General features: G+C 40.4%; 1 protein-coding gene across 7 annotated transcripts in view; it reads right to left on the reverse strand.

Annotated features, from left to right (window-relative positions):
- LOC311600067 (broad substrate specificity ATP-binding cassette transporter ABCG2) overlaps nt 1-19831 on the reverse strand; it is a 110392-nt gene that overhangs the window by 7276 nt on the left and 83285 nt on the right. For all 7 annotated transcript variants that reach the window (XM_084786329.1, XM_084786325.1, XM_084786330.1 and 4 more), the window contains 8 exons: nt 19374-19488; nt 18684-18836; nt 15915-16072; nt 11426-11577; nt 9431-9535; nt 7255-7505; nt 4096-4178; nt 800-889 (listed from right to left, as the gene is read on the reverse strand). In XM_084786329.1, coding sequence (XP_084642455.1) covers nt 800-889; nt 4096-4178; nt 7255-7505; nt 9431-9535; nt 11426-11577; nt 15915-16072; nt 18684-18836; nt 19374-19488 — 1107 coding nt within the window. The remainder of the gene's footprint in view (nt 1-799; nt 890-4095; nt 4179-7254; nt 7506-9430; nt 9536-11425; nt 11578-15914; nt 16073-18683; nt 18837-19373; nt 19489-19831) is intronic.

Below are 19831 nucleotides of genomic sequence, written 5' to 3' on the forward strand. Positions count from 1 at the left end.
TTCAGGGCTCATGCCACTCACGCCAAAAAACCATGTTTTTCTCCAAAGCCCCCAGCGCTGCTTCAGCTCACTACTCTTAGCTGCTGCTACTCTCGGTTTTTTAAAAAACAAAACATCCTCCTTCACTAGCCACACCTTGCAGCATTGGAGCCTGCCAGACACCAAATCTAATCCCTCCTCTCCCTGAGCTCTTTCTCCAGTTATTCCAAACTCTTCCACCACCCTCTGTCCCTTTGCTCTCTGTTGATTCCTTTTGTTGGGAAATGGAGGTGGGCAAACCTCTCCAGCCTTTGAGGAACACAGGAGAAAGAACAGCCAGCTCCCTACTGTGGAGCTGGCCCTTTCCAGGCAGCCATAAAAGCTTGTACTTGCTCCTCCTCTGCTGTCCTGACCTTAGCAATTCCAGCTGCTGAGTGACCTAACTTCCGAAGGCCCAGAAACTGCCTTTGCTGGAGTTGCTGACCTGTGAGTGATCAAAGCAAGATGCTTGCAGCCCCACTGTTGCTGCTTTCTCTCAGAGCACTGGGGTTTCCTAACCACAACCCAAACTTGAAACTCCCCTCTCTCTAGCTAGCAGGCACCATATGCTCTTATTTCTCCACCCTTCTCTTGGCTCTTCTTAATATTATAATCCTATGCATTTCCAACAATTTGTATTTTATGACATACATATATGCACATGCAATTTATATTTCCAAGTTAAACAAATAAATGAAAAATATTGATAATCAGGATGGTATTTTCACCCAATTGCTGATGTGACCAGATTGACACACAGCTAGAATAGTACCCCACTCACATGAAGAGTTTCTTCTCCACTACGAAGAGCTCCACAGCTGACACACTGGAGAAACACTGGTTGGTAGTCAGAAAAAAGAGTACCCCAGCCCTGCCAGGACAGAATGGGAACGTTAGTACCAGTCAACTCTGTGTTCCTAGGTCTACAAATGATGTACCATTCACAGATGTTTTTTAAAAGGCAACCTGTTTTGGTTAAACCAAAGATGGGGCCCAGGCAGATGCTCAGCAGGTATAGGTGGCAACCTGAGGCCTAAGGACCACCATGAGAGAGCTGGTCCCTCCAGGTGCACCACGGCACATACACATACATGTACATACACACATATACACAGAGAAGGAAGAATGACACCACCACTGTCCTCCTCAGATCTCTCCACTGTGTCAGTTTCCCGGAGGTGGTGACTATGTGACTCCATGCTACAGCACATATTGACCCTCTTGGTCTTGGATTGCTATGAATGGAATTGCATTGTTGCCATAAAATTCCTGTTGAAGGAGTGACTCTCAATATGATGGTACTGGAAACAAATCCTTTCAGACACGTCCGACTCTGTCCTGCACGCAGCAGAAGATGGCTATCAGTGCAGGCTGTACTATTTAGCTTGACCTGTCATCTTGATACACCTTAGAGTCACCTGCGAAGCATCTTAATGAGGAGCTATCCAGATCAGCTGGCCTCTGGGCATGTTTGTGGGGACCGTCTTGACTGATACTGAAGTGGGAACTCACTCTGGATGTGGGCAGCAGCACTCCGTGGGCTGGGCCCTGGCATTTGTAAAAAAGGAGAACTCCTGCTGAGCTGAGCAGGCCTGGACCTCTGCTTACTCTCTCCCTGCCTTTGACAGCTGATGTGAGGCTTTTAGTTCTGGCTTTGACTTTCTGCTAAATAGACTTTAATCTAGAACTGAAATAAATCTCTCTTCTCTGGTTGCTTTTTGTCACAGCAATAAAAAATGAGACTAGGATGCAGCCTAACTTAAAATTGTAAATTTACTTAAAACTGGGAATGGAATATAGGGCCCTAAAGGAGCAGCAGGTGCTCCTTAACCTCTGAGCCACTGCTGAGCCCTCAAATTTCTTCCCAAATATTACACACTGTACAATGTCCACAGCCTCTAGCTCCGTGTACATGCTGCCTCCGTCTAAGAAATAGCACCCACAGAAACACCAATTACTAGTGATTTTGGAAACAGTCTCGCTGTCTCAAACTTCAAGGAAGGTAAAAACATAGTGATACAACTCTGACATGTACTTTTAGTCTCAGCTCCTCAGAAGGCTGAGGCAAGATCAATAACTTCAAGTGAGGAGTTTAATCCAGACTGGGAAACATGGTTGACCCGTATCAAAAAAGGGGGAAAAGTCATAATGAAAACAAAATTTTCAGGCTGGAGAGATGGCTCAGAGGTTAAGAACACTGACTGATCTTGCAGAGGTCCTGAGTTGAATTCCCAGAAACCGCATGGTGGCTCATAATCATCTATAATGTGATCTAATGCCCTCTTCTGTCATGCAGGCAGAGCATTATATGCATAATAAATAAATAAATCTTTAAAAACAGAGTCAGGTTGCTTAAATTTTTTTTCAAGGATGTTCTGGATAAATAGCTTGGTAACTAAGAGCAGAGTCTAATCTTCCAGAGAACCTGGATTTAGTACTAAGCACCCACATGGCCAGTCACAAACATATATAATTTCAATTCTAAGCAATCTGACACCCTCAGGTACACACCCGGACAGACAAACACATATGGTAACAACCACCCAAATCTTCACACACACACACACACACACACACACACACACACAGTCAAAAACACAATTATGACTGACTTTACACATTACCACAATAGAGATAACATAAATTGAGTCCCACACATGTACTCGACTTTCAAGTCAAACAAATCAACACCTATATAGGGAAGCTGTCTCATAAGCAATAGAAAAAAGCAAAAATTATCAAAAATCAAAAGTGTGCATACATTAACAGATACTACTAATACAAAGATAATACATGCCACAGAATTGGAGAAAAGAGCTCTAGAATATTTATCTAAAAAGGAAAAATAGCCAAGAAAAGTGAAGGATTCGCAAAACCCAACAAGAAATTTTTAAAAAATAGACAAAGGACTAAAATAAGTATTTTTCAAGGATTAAACTGGTCCTTATTATTAAAAAAATAAACAACAATGACTCATGATGTAGAAAAACTGAAACACTTGTTTGCAGCAGCCAAGGATGTAAAATGGTACAGCTGTCACAGAAGACATAACTGCATTTCCTAGGAAATTATCATAACTTAGCAGGTCTACTGGTAAGGTTCCTGAAAACTGAAAGCACAGATGTAAAGTGAACTTGTAGATCACAATATTATTTTTAACAACCAACGGGTGGAAGCAACACAATTCTTTAGGAACAGGTAGATAATTAGATATACAAACTCTCTCTCTCTCTCTCTCTCTCTCTCTCTCTCTCTCTCTCTCTCTCTCTGTGTGTGTGTGTGTGTGTGTGTGTGTGTGCAGAGAAAAAGAGAGAGAGAGAGAGAGAGAGAGAGAGAGAGAGAGAGAGAGAGAGAGAGAGAGAGAGAGAGAGAGAAACAGGGGGTGTGCAAATTAGCCTTACAAAGGGAAGTAATTCTGCCTAAGCTGAGAAAGGGAAGAACAATGAAGACATCACACCATCACACTAAGGGAAATAAGTCAGCCATCAAAGCACAGATATTTATGACACCCCATACAGCAAGCTTCTAGAGTAGTGAAATTTAGAGACACAGAGTTGGATGGTGCTTCCCAGGGGGTGAGAGGAAGTGGGCACTGAGTAAATACTTAATGAGTATGGTGGATCCACTTAACAAAATACTCATCTGGAGTTGCAGTTGTCAATAGACACGACAGTGTGAATGTTATTGATGCCATTGAACTACATACTTGAAATTGGTTAAAAGGATATATATATTTATATGAGTACATCAATACATACACATTTGTATGATTTGTGTGTATGAAAAAGCCAGCTCTTCCAGTTATTAATTTACCAATTCATTCCTACCCACTAAGAAGCAGTCACGTTTACTCTGAATGTTTATTAAGTTTAAATCTTTAATCACTATTCATAAGCTTAAAGAAAGTAAGAGTATCTTATCAAAACCAAGACCCAAACTTGGTGGCTTTGCCTCTGGAGTAGACTTCTACAGCTCTTTTCTAAAATATACTTTCTACTTTACATTTGTTCAGAACTAACCCAGGCTAATTTCTATCCTACAGAATGAGGGGGGCTGTGTGTGTCCAAATTTACTTACCTGTTCTGGATGCCAGCCCGATCATTTTTCAGGTCAAAGTAAATGGCCCCAATAACCAGTCCCAGTATGACTGTGACGATTATCTTTTCAAAGGGAAAAAGGGAAATAAAGAAATTTCAAATGTTTGCATAGTACTTATTATTTAAGACACATGTACAAAATCCGACCTCATAAGCCCTTGAGACACTGGTTGTGATAGGGTTCCTGGGAAAGTGTGGAACTGCATACGTTACTCTATTGCTTTCTGGATTAAGATGAAAATCAAAGCACTTGCTGCCAGGGAACTAACAAGTGAGCAGAGCAGACTGAAGATCCTTCCACTGCTCCACCAGTCACGGTTGGTGCAGTCCCAGCCGAGATGCAGGACCCCTGCGTGGTTCATAGGGCAGCCTCAAGGGGTTGTTTAGGGAACAAACCGAAGTCCAAGTGCCTAAGAGTTTTGAACTAAAGTGAACTAAGCTTTCATGCCAATGAACAAAAAAGCTTTATACAAGAGGTTCAAGTGAAAACAGGATGTCTTTTCTTTTTGAATGTTAAGATAAAAAGAAAATTAAAGCACACACCCACAGAGTCTGACAATGGAATTTTGCATCTAAGGAAGGAAGAATGACCTGGGCCCCACCTATGTAACCTCCGGAGTGTCTGCCTGCAAAGGAATGTGCAGTGCCCCTGCCATCAAAAACAAAACAAAACAAAACAAAACAAAAGCTATCTTGCATTCCGTGGGGGTACCCAAGTGCTTTCATTATCTGTCTCCTCTCTCACTGCTTCTCCATCAACCTTAACAAGCTAGGCCTGTGGTCTACAACACACCTGGGATGCTAACTCCTCTACATCCTCACATACACACCCATCTTCACCATCTAAATCTCTGCAGACTGCTCCCAAGGAGGCTGTGCCAAAGGATGATTCAAATAGCAAAGGGTCAAGTGTTACATAATGATACTATTTATCTAAAGGATTCTGTTTATTAATATATCGTTCACAGATAACTTTTTAAATGAAATAAGTGTTCATCTAATGAAAACGAAATATTCATTTATATACCTTGGGATTTCAAAGCTCAAAAAATTAGTAGTACTTTAACAGTTTCAAAACATAAAGTACAGTATGAAGAGAACTAAAACCAGTTATAAGCACACATTTAATGTTCTATATAGTTGCATTGATACATACACATCTGTGCGTATGAAAAAAGCCAAATCTTCTTATTCAAAACATGAAGAGAGAGAGAGAGAGAGAGAGAGAGAGAGAGAGAGAGAGAGAGAGACTGTCTTAGTGGCAGGTGGCTGTGATTTCTCTGTTGAGGGTTATGTAAATGAACGTTAGTCCTCTGCAGGAGAAGCATGTGCGCTTAAGCCCTGAACTGTCTCTCCAACCTGACATAAAGTAGTTTGTAGGGTCCATTTCTCGCAAGAAGCAAGGTAAAGCAGACAAATAGAAGCACGAACTGTGAAGGACAGCTTGGAAGACCACATTCCGGAGAGAATTACAAATCTCTTTGCTATTAAAATAGAAATTTAGGATGCAGAAAACACATTCCCTTGGCATATTTTATAACTGTCCTACTTTTTTAAGCAGGCCAAGCTAATACAATAAATTCTGACAGCTCTATCAATATGTAGTTTGAACATATATAAATAGATCTAGCCTTCCAATAGGAATACTTACTAATCCAAACTACACACTTTGCATTTTTTTTTTTTTGCACTAAAACTCGATATACTCACACTGCAACTGGTGATACTTTGGATGTTCAGGAAGCCTTTCCTAAAGGCTTTCATGTTCTAAAGCCAATTCTAGCCATCTTTGAAACACACTGTCAAGATGATGAACTCCCATGATCCTGCCAGTCTTTTACTAGGTGTTCCTGTTACGGTGGCTAGTCTGGTGACACAGCTGGGAGGATAGAAACTCCACTGAGAAACTGCCTACATCAGAGTGGCTTGTGGACATGTCTGAGGGGCATTTTCTTTATTGCTAACTTATGTAGGAGGGATAATCCCACTGCTGGGAATGCCAATCCTGGGCAAGTGAGCTTAAGCTATACAAGAAAGCCAGGGGAGACAAGTCAGCAAGCAGTGGTCCTTCACAGTCTCTCCTTCAGACCTTCCATAATGGATGATAACCTCTAACACTCCCTCCTACAAACGCTGTAGTTCTGATTTCTGTAGTTTTGAACAAAAGGGTAGGTAAATAATAAATAAATTCTTCAAAGATGTTATTGTATCTTTATTCAAATGTATTTATCCATTTTTTCAAAGTAACTTCTCAGTGATTGAAGTTAAAAATCGTGAGTTCATAGTTACTAATGACACTACAAGACTACTACCTCTCCCAAATGGTTTTGATCAATAAAATGTTAGCCCATTAAGTAGACTGAAAATTTAAATACAGATAGCACATTTATTCTAAGATCTTCCAACCACATCTGATTACATGCCAAATCTAAATTCTGTTAATAACTAACTAGTTCAAACCAAAGTTCAGCTATGGCAAACAAAAGACTTATTTATCATCATAAACCATAAAACATTGCATCAAATCAATACTTGCAGAAATAAAAACCATAAATTATATATCCATATACATACATGCATTCCCTATCAAAGGTGCCAGAGACCAGCTCCTGCACACAGAGTAAGCAAAGGTGAAGCAGTAGGTATTGAGGTGCCTTGCCAGATACATGAGACAAGCATGGAGAAGCAGTATGGCAAAAATAAGCAGTCTGGAGACAAAATCCATGGGGCCTTGCCTAAACCCACATCTGCCTTGCCCAAAAAAAAAAAAAAAAATTAGTGGGCTGCCAATCTAGCATGCAATTGCTCCCAGCACAAAGGTCAATGAGCTGCGGCACAAGTGACAAATAGGGCCAACTGTATATTTTTGTAAGCTCATGGATTAAGAATTATTTTCACCAAATTTAACTACTTAGAGGAGAGAACCAGGAAGAGAGCATTGTTTCAATTTGCTACTGAAACTTCAGTGTCTCTTAGTAGAGATAGAGTGGTGATAACAGAGAAATAGAAGGATAAGTAGAAAATAAATAAGTCCCTCAACCATATATAATAGTAGTAGAAGAAGGGAAACAGTAGAGAAGAAAAAACAGAACCCAAGCTCTTCCCCCTGAACATTTCATAGCACAGCTGGCAATGTTACCTGAGCTATAGAGGCTTGAGGGTTCCCGATCAAGTTTTTGAATGAACGCCTGGCAATCCATCTGAGCTGATGACAGAAGGAGGTAACATAGATGGGCTCTTTGAAGGTTGCTATTCTTTTCTTTTTCTGAGCCTCCGGAAGCTGATCTAATTCAGCTTTTGTTTCTCTACAGATGGAAGAGTTGGCATAAAACTCAACTAAGTTTTCTGTAATTGGCTTCTCTGTCTTGGAAGGTTCTTCAATCTTGTTTGCTTTGGGTAAATGTGGGTAAAGAAGTGAAATATTAACACTCAACAACTGATTTAACTCATTTTTCTATGGCTCCATAATTTTATAATCCATAATTCTACATTTGTGATAATGTGTGTGTATGTACACACACACACACACACACACACACACACACATACACTTGGGCATGTGTTGTAATTCTGAGCATTTGTGAGAACACTCCAAGAAAACAAGACAAGATTCTTGTGACCCCATTTCTTCAAAATGTGGTATTGACTTGGAATGTGTTTTTGTGCTTCTCTCAGGTGTAATGGATAGGAGTGAGTTTACTTCAGATTATTCATTATTTCTTGCTGCTGTTACACAATTAAATGGTTAAACTATCCTTTCTATGCCTCTATGGAAAAACATGCTTTTGCCATGTGGGGCTTGTCCTTGTGATTGTATACAGCTTGGACTCATGAGAACTTTACTCGGGTGACCTTTCTTAAACCTCAGAGCTTGAATTGTCCAAAGCTCTGAATAATGTTGGCTATTACATAAGACTTTAGTACACCCCACTTATAAGCTCCATTCTCACAGGTCCCACTACCTCTGCAGTGACCATGGTGGCACATGCCAGTAGTCCCAGCATTCAGCAGGCAGAAGCAAATGGATCTCTGAATCAGGCCACTTTGAGTAACATAATGAGTTCCACAGAAGTCAGGGCTACATAGTAAAGCCTTCTCAAAAGAATAATCTAACTCACTGTCATTGATTTACATAGCATAAAAGTAGCTAATTGATCTATGCACGGGCACCTCTTATGGATACAGAAAACTCCCTGACCCTTTTTTTTTTTTATCAATTTAGACCCTAATTATTCAAATAGACAGTGTACTAGACAGAGTTAGAATTCCTTTTTTAATGAGTTCTGGCCTTTGTCTTCTACTATGCATGTATGCATAAAGTGCTGTTTCTTGGGTTTTTTTTATTTCAGATAGTATCTCACTATGTAGCCCTGGCGTGCCTGAAACTTGCTCTGTAGACTAGGCTGGCCTCCACCTCATAGCTATCTGTTTGCCTCTGCTTCTCAAGTGCTGGGATTAAAAGCATGAGCCATCATGTAGGCTTGTTTATAAAATACGCGTGATAGCTAACACTGGTTGCCAACTTGAACACATCTGGAATTAACTAAAATGCAAGAGGATACACCTGTGAGGGATTTTTCTTGATTGACTCATTTGAGGGGGGTTAAGATCAACCTTAAATCTGGATCTTTTAAGGTGGGAAGAGTCGCCTTAAATCTGGGCCATAACTTCTGGTAGCAGCCTATGTAAGGGCATGGAAGAAGGAGGCCTTTGCTTCTTGCCTGCTTGTCCCTGCTCTCCCTGGCAAGTTCATCTATCCTGCTGCTGAGGCACACATGCACTGCCATGCATACACCTCTTCAGGATTGCAACATACACTGAAGACCAGCTGAGACATCCAGCCTCCAATTGAACAACTACTGGATTCCTGGACTTTCTGACAGTAGACAGCCATGTTGAACGAGCGGGACCACAGCCAGTAAGATGCTCTCATTCAAACATGCATGCATGTATGCATACATACATTCATACACACACACACACATACATTCACACACACACAGAGCCAATCAGTTCTGTCCTCTACAGAACCTTCACTAATACAATGCTGTTAAAAAATAACCATTTTAAATTGGAAATTTATCTTACAATTGACTCTTTCAGAAAACAGCCATTCACAAGTTTAAACAAGCAAACAGAAAACCACAGTACCTACAGACTATTTTTACAACAGTGAATTAACCTGGATTTAAAAAGCATGGTTTTTGTTTTGTTTTGAGGCAAGGTCTTACTACAAAACATATCTTAATGAGAACACTACTGTGCCTAACAAAATCAATTAGACACTGATGCATGAATTTACAAGACTCACATACCTTCATAGTCTTCTTCCTCTCTATTTAATATTACAGCAGAAGAATCTCCATTGATGACATCAAGGAAGAAATCTGCAGGGTTATTGTAGGGCTCACAGTGGTGACCTACAAGAAAACGCAATGCAAGGACACAAACCTAATGGTCTTGGGAAACAGAGAACGTGTGTGCAGAGGGTTGGCAGGGAGGCTTCTTACTCTCCTTTCCCTTCACTAGTACATCTTTTTCACATGTATATTTAATAAGTATTCCAATAACTCAAAAGGAATTTTGGGCAGGTGAGACAGTCTGGCATTGGTGTGTACCAAAACTATGACCTGCAAAGGGCTCTGATATGCTCGGTGGCTTACTAGTCTTTAGTCCGAGACCTAAATCCAGGTGAAAAAAGAAAAAGCAAATTGTCCTTGTGCTCCTGACTTCAAGATCTGCCCATCATTACTGCTTCTTCAGCTATTGACTGGAGAGGTTGTAATGTTCATGTGTCAACCAGCCACAGTTGCAAACAGAGAGCGAGTTTGGATCAGCATTAACTAGGAACAACTCTGACCTCAACTTTACAGTCCTTTCAAACTTGCCTGAAATCTGTCTCAAACTCATTGAACTCCCCACCCATTTAGGCTCAATTGTTTTATTTTTTCTTCAAAAATTATTTTTTATGTATATGGGTGTTTTGCTTGCACGTATGTCTCTATATCATATGTGGGCCTGGTGGCTGAAGAGCCAGAAGATGGAGGATCTCTGGGGACTGGAGTTAAAGATGGCTGTGAGCCATTGTGTGAGCGCTGGGAATCAAAGCAGGGTCCATGAGAAGTGAAGCCAGGGGTCTCCCACAAAGGTCTGCTCAATTATTTTAAATGATAAAGTCTGTTTAAATGAAGAATGATTGATAATGAGTATTTAAAACTGTATATGAAGTCATGAAGAATCATCTACAATCATAGCCAGGAATCTCTATAAGGAAAAACATTACATACACTGCATTGAAAAAGAAATCCCAGGGACGGAGAGATGGCTCAGCAGTTAAGAGCCCTTGTTCTTGTACCGGACCCAGGGTTGGTTCCAGAACCCACAGCACAGCTCAGAACTGTGTGTAACTCTAGTTCTATTGGGAGCCAATACCCTGTTCTGACCTCTGAGGGCACTGGCACTGTGTGTGTGTGTGTGTGTGTGTGTGTGTGTAGAGAGAGAGAGAGAAAGAGAGAGAGAGAGAGAGAGAGAGAGAGAGAGAGAGAGAGAGAGAGAGAGAGAGACAGAGAGAGAGACAGAGAGAGAGACAGAGAGAGAGACAGAGAGAGAGAGAGAGAGAGAGAGAGAGAGAGAGAGAGAGAGACAAGACATTCATACACATAAAAAACAAAACAAATCAATCTTTAAAAAATCACATAATTTAATTTGAAGGAAGAAAGTAATTCAGAAATGTTGAAAATGCAGGCTCATCAAAGTGACATTTGAGCTAGTTATTCCAATAATAGGTCACTCAGACCAACTGTCAGACTGAATTATCAACCAAATGTTACTGAAAAGTTAAGCGTCATTTCCACGAGCCCTCATTAAAGCATGGCAAGATCTCACACCTGGTGGCCTGGGGAAAACTGAAAAACCTAGACCTGCTATGTGGTTAAAGTGACAAGAATCCTAGGTGTTTCCAAAATTGTTCAACTGAAAAAACTGCCAGGTGCGAGTCCACTCATAACTATTGACCCGTCAGGGAAAGGCCGCCATGACTGGGCAACCAAAGTAGCACAGACCCGGTGGACAGCTAGGTACACTTAGACACAAACAACACAAATATTCAAATAGCACAGGAAATGTTAAACCTCTAAGCAAGTGAGTACAAAATGTAGAAAAATACAAACACAAAACTGAGCAGAGGTTCTTTAGAATGGAGGAGCCATAGTAAGTTTTCATGGAGACTAAACAGCACTCCTGTGCACCCTCTGCCCTACCCACAGGTCTGTGAAGAAAGGACCAATCACATGGGAAACAATCAACCATACCTGCTGATGCAAAGTACTGCAACGCCTCCTGTGCTGGCCCATGGAACACGAGTTTTCCGGAGGCCAATAAGGTGAGGCTGTCAAACAACTTAAAGATGGAATACCGAGGCTGATGAATAGAGAAGACGATTGTTCGACCCCGTTTAGACATCCTAAGATACAAGAAAAACAATGAGTCATTAGGACTCTGATCCTCACTTTTATTTTTGAAGAGTCCTTTAATCCTGCTGTGAAAACATCTGCTCCAATTTCTACTTGATTTTCTCTTACATACATAATCTCTCCAATTTCTACTTGATTTTTTCTTACATACATAATGTATCAGCTCATCTCAAGGCATCTGCTTGCTCCCTATGGAGATGAAACATGATGCTTTCATGATAGGGCAGCCAGGAGGATCAGTTGTAAATAAAGTGTCTAGCATGTGAGAGGCATTGGACTTGGTCCATAGAAACAACAAAAACCCAAGACAAACCAGGATTTCTTAAGAAAGGAGCAGAGGCAGAACTAGGTGAACTAGAGTGTTGACTGTCAAGTGCAGACACTGGGACAGTCTTCACAGATACCAAACCAAGAGTCCTCTGGGAGATATATATGTACATATATGTATATATGTACACAAACGTGTGTGTGTGTGTGTGTGTGTGTAAAAAAAAAGCTTTTATTAAGTGAAGAGACACACACACATACAGCAAGGCACACAGACACAAGGATGCTCTACTTGTGAATACAGAAGCCAAAGCCTGGTCTCCCACTGAGAACGTGGAGTTTTAAAGGATGTTTGAAGGGACTGTTCTCCCCCCAATTTAGGGTTGGTCAGTTTGAAAAAAGACTGGGAAATAAATAGGTCTACAAGTTCAGGGTAAACCAAACCTGGTTTGGTCTTGAACTCATCAGAATGGTCCACAGGCAGGGAGAGGCAGGAGCACTATTGGTGGAAATAAAATCCTGGCAGCCTGTGTCTTGAGGTGTGAGCATTCTGTCTAAAGGTAAGGAGGGTGAAGAAGATGCTAGCCATCTGGAATGATCACTATGTTTACTATCTATTCCTGTCCCTGTCCCTGTGTCTGTCTACCAGAGAATCTGACTTCTAGTCCCTCATTTTTCCGTTCAGAGGTCACCCTAACACCTGTCACAGGCTCTGAGGTACATACTGCTTTAAATGTTTTACAACTGGCAAAAAGGGTGATATAGAAGGGGCAGCAGTTAAGACTGCCCAAGAGGAGGGTCGCTGTAAGGGACTATAATAAAGCTTAACCAATGACAAAGATCCAGAACATCGGGCAGCTCTGTGATGACGGCATGCACCCTTGGAAGATGCTACATGAGTGAAGTAGCGTCTGTAATGCCTAAAAGGTCAGAGTGTCAGTACTACAAAATATCTACCAAGAGTCTAGTATGGAAACAGTTGGTGCAGTTTTACCATTATTAGAGGAAGAGGGTATTCAAGAAAACTATCCAAAAGGCCTTAGCCCATGTTTTTAACAACAGTGTAGGTAACCTGTGAGGAATTCAGGTTTGAGAAATAACTGTGATCAAATATGAAGCAATGGTAATAAGCTATTTTCACTGATCGTTTAAGCTCTCTAGCTTGTTATGAATTGCTTTTCACTCTTTACTCTGGTAGTAAAGAAATGTATGAGCGCATACCACATCCTTGATAATGCTTTCCATGCAACTTCATTTTTAGTGTTCTAAGCACTTCCAGTGCCATTATTTTATTCATTTACTAACAAGGCTTAAAGGTCAACCAGTTGGTCACTGCATCAGAGTTTATAAGAAGAAAGAGTAGCATCTGATCTCAGCCAGAAACAATGCTGAATTCCTATCCAGAGAAGCTATCCCTTACAGAGGAAACTTAGCAAAATCACTGCTTGAAACTGCTCTTGGATTATTTTATAGAATGCATTTGAATAGTCTATTAGATTTATGTTAAGTCTATGTCAGAAATGTGACAGAGGTACCTCCTGTTCTCATTACTTCTTATTACGTCAAGCATATTTTTGAGATGTCCCACTAATGGTAATGCTAAATTCAATAACTTAATTAAGGTTATCTGTGCCAGATTTCTTTATTGTTAACTTACTCATCCTACTTTTTGGGAAAAATATACTTAACACTTTTACTAAGATGGATTTTATCTTAAAACTATATTAAATATAGATATGTATTTTTCAAATTTAACTGTCATAGAAACACATTGTAACCTGCTGTTTCATTACACCTTTTCAAAATATTAAAACATTACCACAATATTAAAAAAAAAAAGAAAGAAAGAAACTGCTCTTGGGACATGCATTTTGAGAAACACAAATTCAATGATACACAAGCAATGTGTCCATGTGCCCAAAGGTTTAATAAACAAGCCAGAGTCAAGTGATGACAGCACCTGCCTTTGATCCCACCACTCAGGAGGCAGAGGCATGTGGATCTGTGTGAGTTTGAGGCCAGCCTCGTCTACAGAGTGAGTTCCAGGACAAGGAGGGCTACACAGACCCTGTCTCAAAAACCAAAATAAACAAACAAATAACAACAACAACAAAAACCAACCAAGGTAGATTATCACTAATTAAGATAGAATATGGAGGGCTGGAGAGATGGCTCAGAGGCTCAGAGCACTGCCTGCTCATCCAGAGGTCCTGAGTTCAATTCTCAGCAACCACATGGTGGCTCACAACCATCTATAATGAGATCTGGTGCCCTCTTCTGACCTGCAGGTGTACATGCAGGCAGAATACTGAATACATAATGATAAATAAATAAATCTTTTTAAAAGGATAGAATATGGAATAGATGCATCTAGGAGATCCTTGTATACCAATAGAAAATGGAAAGCTCAGTCTGAAGTTTATCATTATAATATCAAGGAACTCACAGGAATGATATGAGGAAGAAAAGACACTGAAGGAGAAAGAAGACATTGAACAAAGTAGAACATAAGATGGTCTACTCAGCAATGTATAGCTCAGTGTTACAGAGCAGGCATCCCTCTGTGTGTTTGTGTGTGTGTGTGTGTGTGTGTGTGTGTGTGTGTGTGTGTGTGGTGTGCGCATGTGTGTCTGCTGTGATGATAACACAAACTCTGGTGCCTCACATTTGACCATGTCCCCTGGATGGGGAGGCCTGGTGGCACTCAGAGGAAGGATAGCAGGCTACCAAGAAGAGACTTGATACCATATGAGCATATACAGGGGAGGAAGTCCCCCTAAGTCACAGTCATAGGGGAGGGGAATAAGGGGAAAATGGGAAGGAGAGAGGAATGGGAGGATACAAGGGATGGGATAACAATTGAGACGTAATATGAATAAATTAATAAAATATATTTAAATTTTTTAAATAAAAATAAAATAACTTTATACACACAATAAAAAAAATAGATGACAAAGCTAAGTAAAGGGAATGCGATAAAAGTTAAGGAACCAAGGTAGGTATTCAACAACAGAGAGAGAGGGTAAATAAAAGGTGATCTAAGACATGGCATTTGCAAGACAGTAGATGTAACTGGAGAAAACACATTGAATGAAGTAAGCCTCATAAAGACAATTATCCTATGTCTTCCCTCATCTGGGGTTCCTCAACTTTATAAATAGAAAATCACGCATGCATATGTGACATAAAACTAGTAGTACAACTTTCTAATGGGCAAAAAGTTAAAGGAACAGAAATGTAAAACGGGGAGTGAGAGAGTAAAGATGCAGCATATATTAATATGAAAATATCCTCATGGAACACAGCACACTGGTACAACGGATACATACAATATAAGGTACAACTCAAACGGAGGAAGACAGACAGATCAAACAGACGCATGATGAGCATTCACACAGGACCTGTGAGATCTGTAAGGCAACAGGGAGCTTCCAGGAGGAAGCAGACCTAGGAGAGGTTGATGCTCAGAGTGGGTCTGAGGACTGGGGACATCAGAATGAACGTATCCTGTAAGAATCCCCATTGGAGACTCCCGGACTCCAGACCTACAGAAGCAAAATCTGCATGTTTACTGGACTTTTGCTAGTTAGTTTGCACAGCAGTGCTTGAAAGGGCAGATTTCTGTTGTTAAGCCACCAAGCCTGTGGGCTTTTGTTGTAACTGTACACTATCTTTGTAATACCCTATGGTAACTGGGTTCCTGTGTCTATTTGATGGTCCAGACATACACAGACATGATCTGCCTCGGGGCCACTGGTTGTTCCCTCCATTCAGATTCTGTTGCCAGATACAACCAGGTCTCACTCCCTCACTCCCAGGTCCCCTGTCCATGCCTGAGATCCTCCGTGACCCTCCTGCTATTTAACACAGCAAGTCAGCCCCACACAGCCATTGTGCCCCATGTTCTTGCTTCATCGCTCTTAGTAGCTCTTCTTTTCCTTCAACAAACTAGGAAGAAAGTCTGTTGTTTACTCCTGAGTCTCCTGCACAAAGAATAACTGCCACACAGAAGTGACGAGGTATTAAATGAATAAAAGACCAGTGCTTTTGTACCGTGTACCTTTTCAGGAGCAAAAGGACAGCATTCGCTGTGCTTGAATCCAAACCAGTTGTAGGCTCATCCAGGAAGAGGATGGAAGGGTCAGTGATCAGCTCCATTCCGATGCTTGTCCGTTTTCTTTCTCCTCCAGAGACACCGCGAATAAACTGGGTTCCGACCTAAAGCAAGTGTCATCTTTATCAACAAGAATGAACATAGTTGCCATCACTTGGTAGACAGACATGTGCAGACCCGTTTGTCCCCACAAGTCTCTTGTAAGTACATGCTCTACCACTTGTCTCTTGTGGAGACAATTTATTGTCATCACTCTGAAGACTATTGGTTCACAAACAACAAAATACCCAGGAGAAGGCAGTTTCTTTTTACCAGATGAGTAAACTAAGGCTCTGGTTAGAGCTGCAAGGACGCCTGACCTGAAACGAAGTCCCTGCTCTTAACAGTTACTTATTCCTCAGAAGGCTGCAATTTCTTTTTTCAGACAGTGTTTCTCACCAACTTGGCTAGGTTTCAGGAAGCCCCATCCCTGCCTCCCCAGTGCTAAGATCACAAGTGTGCACCACATGAGGCTTGTTTTACTTGGCCTCTGGGGACTGAAGTCAGGTCCTCATGCTTGTAAGCAGGTGACCAACTGAGCTATTCCTTCAGCTGACATGTTTTATTTTAAGGTAGTGAACAAAGGAGAACACTAAAAGATATAGTAAACTTTCAGCCTGAAACAGGCAAGCAAGAGGAAAAGGGAGCACTCTAACCATAATCTATTAAACATCCAGAACGTGAACCCCTGTATCTCTCCCAATCGTCCGGGGGATGGGTCACATATGCCAGGGGGAGGGGACAGGACACAGAAAGGTCACATCCTACCACAGCATTTTATAAACATTTTTCAGTATCCAGTTTGATGCTGTCTGGAAACTAAGTCATTGTAGAACTTCTTATTCATCCTTTCAAACAAATCCAGAAGATAAGATATTCCACAATAAACCTGGCTCAGTCTTTTCAACCACTCATTGTCACTGTGGGGGGCAGTAGGAAGGATTGGGAGAGGCAGAAAGTAGTAAATGATTGTGAAACCAAACAGCTCCAAGGGGTTACAATCTAATGTTATTCATGTCCCTCAATGGAGCCCTAACACAATCTCAATTACACGAGACTTTTGGAAACAAATTGGCAAAAGTGAAAGAATATGATATAATGTTTTTTGTTTTATTAGCTAATAATGGTATTGCAGAAAGTAGGTAAATGTCCTCCTCTATGTGTTTATTTATTCATTTATTCAGTGCTACTGATAGAATCCAGGGCTTTGCACAGACTAACACATGCTCTACCACCAAGTTACATACTCAGTCTCATGTCTTAAATAGGTACATAACAAGTATTAAGGGTTAAAGGACTGTAAAGTTTTCTTTAAAATACTCCAGTAAGAAACAGCTGAAGAGACTATGGCATAAGATGTTAACAACTGAGAACTCTATACAAATAGTATTGCCAGTTATATCATTATTTTATCTAACAATTTCTCTGTTATGTTTGATGTTTTATAAAATAAAAATTTAGATTATATTAATTTTAAGAATTCAGTAAGTATCTTTCAGTATTTCTCATGGAAATCTAAACAACCAACTTATCTCAATGACTGCTTAAAGGTAAAGAATAATATGGACATAAAGTCCAAGAATACAGCACTTGCCTAACACAAATGAGGCCCAAGTGGCATAAACATTGAAAAGAAAGAAAGAAGGAAAGAAAGAAAGAAAGAAAGAAAGAAAGAAAGAAAGGAATAAGAAAGAAAACAAGAGTCAAGAAAAAGATCATTCTAGAAAGACAAAAATCAATCTTCTAAATGGGACCAAAGCAAAGCAAGCACAGTAACTCAGAAATAAAGTCAAAGGGCATCATCATCCCAAGGTTATTTTTCTCAGTAAAGTACACAGCACATGACAAGACTGCTAGCAAGTATCAAGAGAAGCAACAGTTCCCCATCACTATTATCCGTAGCCTCTGAGGAAGAAAATGGTTATGGACAGGAGAGGGTTAAATTACAGCCACAGCATTTTCACCCAAAGGACGAAGGTCTGCTCAGCCAAAACTACATGGGCTGGACATTTATAAAGTCCATCCACTGCCTCATTCCCCTTCCTGATCCTGACAAACATTCAAAAGGAGAAGCACCTTCTCCATTTTTTTTTTAAATCTGCTAAACCCTTGAATGTAGGAGTCTGGAAACAAATGCTGACAGTAGGTAAGGAAGAAAGGAGAGTTATGAGGAAAGGAGGAGAAATAAAACTGTCAAAAGAAGAGAGTACAGATAAGAAACTTGAACATTGGACAAATTGTAAGTAAATCCTAATGTGACCAAACACAATATTGGAAGCCCAGTCCCAGCATAATGATGCATGCAGAGCAAGACCCTTTGGATTCTGGTCTTTCTCACTTCAGAACTATTCAACAAGTAACAGAGCAGTTCATGCAGATATATAACAAGCTGAGACCAGAAGAAGAGGGTAGTTGAAGTTTATATAGGAAAAGCCATATGAGGCATATTTCCCTGGGGGACCAAACTCCATTTCCAGGAATCAGCTATTATTACTGTTTTTTTCTTTGTTTGCTTGTTTTAACCTTAATTTCTATCTTTTTTTTATATAGCCAGCTCCTGTCTCATCATACAGAAAGCAATTACTTTTGGCCACAGAAATTATAGGAAACTTTCACTTAAGCTTATATTGCTTACACGAGGCTATCTCCTGGCCATATTAAGGGAGGTTTTCATACCTTAGAATCTGCTACTTTGTCCAGACCTAACTCTTTAATGATCGTGTTAATCCGCTCATTTTTTTCGTGATTCCTCATAGTCGTTGGAAGGCGAAGAGCTGCTGAGAACTGAAGGTTTTCTCTCACTGTCAGGGTGCCCATCACAACGTCATCCTTAAGGCAAGGTGGCATTTTAGTGAGGTATGTGAGTCTTTTCTATGACTCACTTGAGCATATATAGTTCAATCCATACACATAACACATCCAAGGTAACATTCTGGCTACCGGTAAACCGCAAGTTCTCTTAAGATGCAGCAACTGCACATACAGACACCTGCAAAGTTCAATGGCATCATTTTCATCACCCAGCTGTACACCCGAACAGAACACATGTGAAACTACTAGTTTCACTCAAGGCTGCCTGGTGAAAGGATTTGGCAAAGACATCTATCTACAATAGGAAGAAAGTGAAGGAAGAGGAAACTTTTTTTTAATTGTATAGACATCAGATCTGATACCACTGCCCTACAGAGTCAAATTCCAGGTCCACTCTGTATTTCCCTTTGATATCACCCCCAGTCCAATGAAAGTTTATGAAAATCTGATGCAAATACATTGACTCTATGAACATGTTATATAGCCAATTGGAAGCAAACTAAACTATAATCTAATGCACTTGCACATATATTGCCCAAATATGCTTATACTCACTTGAACTACATATCCTGAATTGCATTTGAAATTGGCAGGTTGAGGTGCCCCATTTATCAAAACGTCTCCAGATAATCCTCGTGGATCTTTCCTGGCTGCTAAGACATCTAGCAACCTGTAAGGGACATGTATGTTATAAGGATTTTTCTCTTCTAACAGGGGCCATTTTGCTTTGCTGCTCTAAATGTAAAATCTGTCAATGATGTCCATACTTAACTGATTGATAAGTTAATATCTTGAAGACAAATGTATAGGCTGAGCATGGTAACACACCCATTTCACCCCAGTGCTCAGAAGGCAGAGGCAGGAAAATCTATGTAAATTCAAGTCCACGGCAGTCTACATGGTAAGTTCTAGCCTAGACAGGACTACATAGCTGACATCCTGTCTCAAAATCAAATAAGAAAAACAAAACAAAATCCATGTTTATGTGTTTTCAATCCTCAGCTTCCTTTTTT

The sequence above is a fragment of the Acomys minous genome, assembly GCF_964271855.1.
Source record: "Acomys minous genome assembly, chromosome: 6".
Classification (NCBI taxonomy): Eukaryota; Metazoa; Chordata; class Mammalia; order Rodentia; family Muridae; genus Acomys; species Acomys minous.